General features: G+C 44.7%; 1 protein-coding gene across 1 annotated transcript in view; it reads left to right on the top strand.

Moving 5' to 3' along the window:
• The window catches only part of Slc25a12 (solute carrier family 25 member 12), a 92,678-nt gene that overhangs the window by 49,701 nt on the left and 35,634 nt on the right, over positions 1-7,343 (top strand). The window contains 3 exon segments of the mRNA XM_021193123.2: positions 1,956-2,102; positions 4,515-4,653; positions 5,606-5,699. Coding sequence (XP_021048782.1) covers positions 1,956-2,102; positions 4,515-4,653; positions 5,606-5,699 — 380 coding nt within the window.

Raw genomic sequence — 7,343 nt, 5'->3', positions numbered from 1 at the left:
CACACACACACACACACACACACACACACACACACACACACACACACGTTACCTGTCTACCCCATCAGCTATTAGCCTAGCCTCTCTGCCTTTTACAAACTCTGGCAGAAAACTTAAAGGTTGCTTGTCTATCTGGAGAGTTTAACAGAGGGACCCAAGACTGGTAGATGTTGGTGCAGAACACAACCCTGAAAGAGGGAAATAAACTTAAATCCATGTCTGTAGCAACTGTCCATAGCCCCTAGCTCTATTCCCTACCCAGCAACCAGACTATAAAAACTCCAAGTCTCTTATTTAAAGTCTCAGTCAAGGCTAGCTTTGAACTTCTCATCCTTCAACCCCCACTTCTGGAATTAAATGGGTGTGCTTATAGGTTTTGCATTTCCAATGGGATCCCAGCTTTTATTTGATTCTCATATCAAATATTCCTTGAGGGCTTGTACCACCTCTCTAGAGCCATCTGGAGTTCTTGGCCCACTGAACGATGTAGAAAGCTTGATAGACTTGTCGTTAGCTCATCATCCTGCTAAGAATTATTCGAAAATCTAGTACGAAATCTCACACACATATGGAAAACCACATAAAACAAATGGATAGCATAATGAATTATAAAACAAATGTTTGCTAAGTTAATTTTAATGACTTGAATTACTATTGAGATATCAGAAGTCCATGGGAAATATAATTAAAGCCAGATGTGGTGGTTGCATGCCTGTAATTCTAGTACTTGGGAGCTGAAGGCAGAAGAATCAGGAATTCAAGGCTAGCTTTGGTTACACAGAGTTTAAAGCCAACCTGGACTACATGAGTGAGACCCTGGGTTGTTTTTTTTAAAGATATACATACATATGTTTTAAAAAAAAGACTACATGAGTGAGTCCCTGGATTTTTTAAAAAAGATATACACACATATGTAAAATAAATAAATAAATAAAGGGGGTGAGGCTTCAACCAAAAATTATTTCATCTAGCTGTCTATATGCCCATCCATCTATTTGTGGGTTGAACCTAGGCCTGTGTATGACACATAAACATTCTACCAGTGAGTCTCCCAGCCCCCTAAAGTACTTTAAATATCAGGAAAAGGTAAGCTATTACTTTGGTGAATGGATTCAAAGGTAAAATTCCATCTTACCTTTGGCTAATCTTTAAATGTGACTAGAGTTTGCAACTGCATGGGGCATGAACATGGCATGTAAATACATACCATGTGCTATGCCAGCTCATCCTTTTGGATTACATCATGGGTGTCCAAGACAGAAATTCTCTGATTTACACTTGAGTATCCTGCCCCGGGGTACATTGTACTATTTTTATTGATATCGCTTGTTACAACACTTGGTTTTACAGTGGTTCAAAACCTCGGTGAGTTTCTGGACTGCTGCTTTACAGTTTGAGAGTGACCGTTCCCAAAGCCCGACAGACTGATAATGAACACAGCTTATAGAGTTTCCTGTCCCTAACTCTCGTTTTAGAACTAGGAAGCATTGCGTTTGGCATTTGGTAGAGTTTCACACTTTTTTTTTCTTTAATTATTTGGAAAAAAGAATGGTGTCTGATGCAGAGAGGAGAGAGACTGACTGGTTCTGATTGCAACATTTAAGATGAAAAACTGAAACTGAACATAAACTCTTAATTCAGGAAGCTGTCATGGACAGCAAGTCTTCAAGCTGGAGAGAGTAAATCACTGTATTGTAGCAGCTGGAAGCAGGCAGTAAAAGTGCTGTATGCTTTGCTTTCAGTCACGGAAATGGTCCAAGTAAAGTCAGGAGGCTCCCTTTCCCTTTCCTTCGGTAACTGACAGTTCTGATCCATTCTCTTTCCCCATGGACTACCATGTATCACATCTGTCAGCCTGGTGAACAAATCAGACGCTTCATGGTGAATTCAGAGCCTCAGAACGGGTCCTCGGGATGTGCTCCGTGTAAACGCGGCTTTCTTTCTTCTCCCTGCAGGAGTTGCAATTGGAACACGCAAGGCAAGCCTTTGCGCTGAAAGACAAGAGCAAAAGCGGCATGATCTCGGGTCTGGATTTCAGTGACGTCATGGTCACCATCCGGTCCCACATGCTCACGCCTTTTGTGGAGGAGAACCTGGTCTCAGTAAGTAAGAAGACAGGCTTCGCTTTCCACGTCCTGAGCAGTTTGTGAACCACCGGGTTCTGAAACGCCTTGGCTCTTAAATAGCCAAGCTTTGTGTTTAGGTGTTAGAAGATTAAACTGTGTGACTGTGTGTGTGTGTGTGTTTGTGTGTGCGTGCGTGTGTGTAAGGTGAGTGGTCTTTCCTCAGGTTTTAGCTTCAGCCAGAGCTACCATCTTGCTCTCTTGTATTTCCATTCACGATGCCCCAGTCCCAGGGACATGGGAGTTCGTAGACAAGCGTCTGAGATCTCTGTATTTCCATGCAGTCTTGCTTTCATCTTGGTTTCTGTCACCTCCTGCCCCAAGCTCTGGCAGTCTAGATACCATGGCTCCTTCCTCTGTGTGCAAAAGTGGAGGGATGCTCACTGGCCTCTGTACATTTAATAACCATATTCATGTCAGAAAACACGGAGGAAATGTGGGGCCACCAGCCCCTGGAGTCCCCCTCTGCCCTTTCACCTGCACACTCAGAGCATCTGTACCAGACACAGGTCTTTTGTTCTGTCAGAGAGCAAATCTCTCTCAGATAATCATGTGGACCCACAGCAAACTCATGCCACCCGCTTCCTCACACAGTGGTGAAACTCCCCTCCCCTCACCTGCTTTCTTGTCCGCACACTGTGTTATGGGTAAGTTTTTGATTACTGCTTGTTTAGAATGGAGGAAAGCCAATGGGCATGTGTGTTGTTTCAGCTGAAGATCATTATCCGTGACTTACACTGGGGTAGAAAGATCAATGCCTGGTCTTTCTCTTCAGTGAATTTGAACATGGTGCGTGTCACTCTCCCCTCCACATCTCACCCCTGCCCCTGCCTGCTTCTGCACCCTCACCTCATACCCCACCCAAAGATGAAAGGAGGGACAGAAAAGGAATTGGGGAGAGAAGGGGAGAAGAAGGGAAGAAAGCCCAGAGAGAAGGTCTCACACAGTCAGTTAGGATGGAGGGATCCGTTTTGAATTTTCCACCTGGGTTAGATGGCTGTTGCTTCGGTTTACCAAAATACCGTCATAATCCTCAGAGGTAAAATTAAGGCATAGGAAGGAGTCTTGCCTTTGGTAGCCAGATTGCCATTAGTAAAAATAATCCTATATGGGGAGGGCAGACACTTTTCCCCATTGTTGTTTACATTGTAGAAGGTGAAGCATTTAGATGTCAAAGAGAAACCAGAAAGATCAGAGTGTCTCTCTTGACTGGGATTGGTACCTTGGTGTTTCTATTAGTGTTTCTTTGAGTTTTGAATAGTGACAATTCTGCATCACCTCTGCCTTATAACGTGGGAATTAGACTTTTGGAAACTGAAAAGCACAAACAAGCACCAACTCTTTCTCTTTCGAGACTCTGCCTAAATGAATGGCAAAGCGAGGACCTTCCTTCTCAGTCTCCACAGATGATGGAGGAAGGCTGCTTGCTTGTTATCCAGTGTGAGTGGCCCTGACATGTGGTGAACCTAATAGAGAGTGAACCCTTCCCAGATCTTCTAACATTTGGGGAGCTTTGGGCAGTTGTGTTTTGTACGATGCAGGATCAGAGAGCTGCACACAGGTATCTTAAGCATAACAGTGGTTTGGTTTGGTTTGGTTTGGTTTTTTTAGTTAAGGAAAGATGATGTAATAAAATGGTCTCAGGGCTGAAGAGATGGCTCAGCAGTTAAGAGCACTGATTGCTCTTCCAGAGGACTTGGGTTCAATTCCCAGCAACAACATGGTGGCTCACAACCATGGATAACTCCAGTTCCAGGGATCTGACACCCTTCTCAGTTTTCTCTAGCATCAGACACACCTGCGGTATAACACATACATGTGGTCAAAATACCAGTGTACATAGAATAAAATAATCAATTTTAAATGCCCTTAAAATGTAATGCTCAGTGGTAGAGCATATGGTAGAAGAGGCATTGGTTTCAATGTACAGCATGGAAAAAATAAAGTTAGTGCTTGGTTTTTGTGTATGTGCATAGGAAAAAATAAACAAATTTAGGGAATATTCCTTATTATACACTGATGTTTTTCCAGGAGCAGCAGGCATTGAATATTTGAGGGTCTTGAAGAATCCTGTTTAAATAGCCAGGTTTTGATCTGGAATAATTATATTTGTTGTTTCTGACCTTAGTGATGGGTGAACCATGAACTCCAACTTCCAGATGTTACTTTCTTCCTTAAAACCTAAATTGCATAGCCTTCCCTAAGGGTACAAAGTACACTGTGTTTTAGTCAGATAGCCCCCTTGTATTTAAGGGCTGGTAGCTAATTGTTTTAATGACAGAGACTCCTTCGGGTCCACTTTGAGAAACTAAAAAAAAAAAAAAATGCAGCAGAGTCCAAACCCCGTTTCTTTCTTTTGAGGTTTAACATTTTTGTGTTGTTATTTCCTAGGCTGCTGGAGGGGGTACCTCACACCAAGTTAGCTTCTCCTACTTCAACGCATTTAACTCCTTACTCAACAACATGGAGCTGGTTCGTAAGATCTATAGCACTTTAGCAGGCACCAGGAAAGATATTGAAGTCACCAAGGGTAAGCTTTAAAAAGTCGATCGGAACCTTTGAATCCGTGCTTTTGATCAGACAGATAGACCAAGTGTGTTCTTCATCAGATAGATGTAAGGCCCACCACAGAACAAGGGGATCAGGAAAGTCAGTTGTGGTTTGCGTGTGTGTGTGTGTGTGTGTGTGTGTGTGTGTGTGTGTGTGTGTGTGTTTGACGCATGCGCAAGCAAGCTTCCTGTGGGCCTGGGAGCCCAGGTGCAGTGTTTAATGCGATACTGAGGTCAGGAATGCAAAAGTGCTTTTGACAGTTTTGAAAAGAGCCTTGGCCCGATCTGTCAAACAGGTCAGTGGCAGTGTGGCGGCAGCTTGTTTGTACTGAAAACGAGTTGCGGAGTTGCCGTGGAGAGAGGCGCAAGGCCACTGATTGTGGTGGCAGGGCGTCTTGGTAGACCTCTGAGCAGCCTCCTTTATCTTTTAACTCTGGAGACCAGAGGGAATGAGCAAGAGAAACGAGAACTAAAAAGGAACTGTTTTGATGTTGAAGTTGATCTGTTTCTGCAATTTCATCCTCTTAACATTTATTTTATCCCCAGCTTTCCAGAATACAGTTATAGGCTGGACCTGAGCATTTAATTTTAGTTTTACATGTTTTAGAATAGTGCTAAAATCTCTCTCTCTCTCTCTCTCTCTCTCTCTCTCTCTCTCTCTCTCTCTCTCTCTCTCCCTCTCCCTTTCTCCCTCCCCTCCCCCCTCCCCCGAGTTTATATTAGACTCTTGAAATACTAACCTTTGCTGGGCAGTGGTGGCACACGCCTTTAATCCCAGCACTTGGGAGGCAGAGTCAGGCAGATTTCTGAGTTCAAGGCCAGCCTGGTCTACAGAGTGAGTTCCAGGACAGCCAGGGCTACACAGCGAAACCCTTGAAAAAAAAAAACCAAGAAAAGAGAAGAAATACTAATTTTTGTTTCTTTGTCTTCCAGAGGAATTTGCTCAGAGTGCCATACGCTATGGACAGGTTACTCCACTAGAAATTGATATCCTGTACCAGCTCGCGGACCTATATAATGCTTCAGGGTAAGGCTTAGCAGTGATTCTTGTGGTGCTTAGTACAAGGTGCATCGTTTGAGGTGTGACATATATCATGTCCTTTACCAACAGCCTTTTCAGTGTATAGATTCTTTTTTTAAAAATAATTTATTTGCCTTATATCTCAATATCTACCCCCTCTCCTCCCAGTCCCCCCTCCCATAGCCCCTTCCCCTAAGCCCCCCTTTTCCTCTGAGAAGGGGGAGGCTTCCCTGGGTACCCCCCTACCCTGGCACATCAAGTCTCTGCAGGACTAGGCTCATCCTCTCCTACTGAGGCCAGGCAAGGCAGCCCAAGTTAGAGGGATGGGATCCACAGATAGGCAACAGATTCGGGGACAGTCCCCCACCCTCCAGTTTTGGGGGGACCCACATGAAGACCAAGGTGCACATCTGCTACATATGTGCAGGGTTGCTTAGGTCCAGCCCATGCTGGCTCTTTGGTGGTGGTTCAGTCTCTGGGAGCCCCCAAGGGTCCAAGTTAGTTGACTCTGTTCGCCTTCCTGCGGAGTCCCTGTCCTCTTCAGGTCCCTCAGTCTTTCCCCCAACTCTCCCACAAGATTCCCTGAGCTCCATCTAATCTTTAACTATGGGTCTCTGCATTTGTTCCATTGGCTGGTAGGTGGAGCCTCTTGGAGGCAGCTATGTTCAGATCCTGTCTGCAAGCATGGCAGAGTACCATTAATAGTGGTAGGGATTGGTGCTTGGCCATAGAGGGTCTCAATTTGGGTCAGTCATTGGTTGGCCCTTCCCTTTATCTCTGCTCCATCTTTGTCCATGAACATCTTGTAGGCAGAATGAAGGTTTTGGTCTAAGGTTTTGTGGGTCTTGCCTGGCTATAGAAGGCGGCCACTTTGGGCTCCCCCACTGCTAGGAATCTCAGGTAGAGTCACCCCCATAAACTCCCTGTGCACCCCCAGGCCTCTGGCACACCCTAGAGATGTCCTCTTCAGTTCTCCCGTGCTCTCCCTACACCTGACTCCTGCCCTACCCTCATTCTCCCCATTCTCTTACCCACCCAGATCCCTCCCTCCATCCACCTCTGATGTCTATTTTATTTTCTCTTCTGAGAAAGATTTAAGTGTTCTCCCTTGAGTCCTCGAGGCTTGTTATTTAGCTTTTTTGGGTCTGTGGATTGTAGCGTGTTTATCCTGGACTTTATGGCTAATGTCCACTTATAAGTGAGTACATACTATGGGTGTCCTTTGTGGTGGTACACCTTTAATTCCAGTGCTAAGGAGGCAGAGGTAACCAAGCTTCTGTGAGTTCAAGGCCAGCCTGTTCCACATAGGAAGTTGTAGGACAGTCAAGGCTACACAGTGCCTATTTCACAAAAAACAAGAACAAAACAAAAACAAAAGCAAAAGCAAAAACAAAAACAAAAGCAGAAACAAAAACAAAAGAAAGAAAAGAAAGAATTAAAATAAATAAGCTTTGTCTTTAGTGTATAGATTCTTAGCAAGAGAAATGGAAGGAGAGAGATGGAGGGCTAGAGAGGAGGGCTAGAGAGGCAGAGAGAGGTAGAGGGAGGGAGAGCCAGGGGCAGAAGCCAAAGAGAATGGGTTGGAGCAAAGAGCCAAGAGATGAATGTGGTGTGTGTGTGTGTGTGTGTGTGTGTGTGTGTGTGTGTGTG

This window comes from Mus pahari, chromosome 3 (assembly GCF_900095145.1).
Source record: "Mus pahari chromosome 3, PAHARI_EIJ_v1.1, whole genome shotgun sequence".
In the NCBI taxonomy this organism is placed as follows: Eukaryota; Metazoa; Chordata; class Mammalia; order Rodentia; family Muridae; genus Mus; species Mus pahari.
The sequence above is the reverse complement of the archived record's forward strand: the minus strand, read 5'-3'. Positions and strand labels throughout refer to the sequence as shown.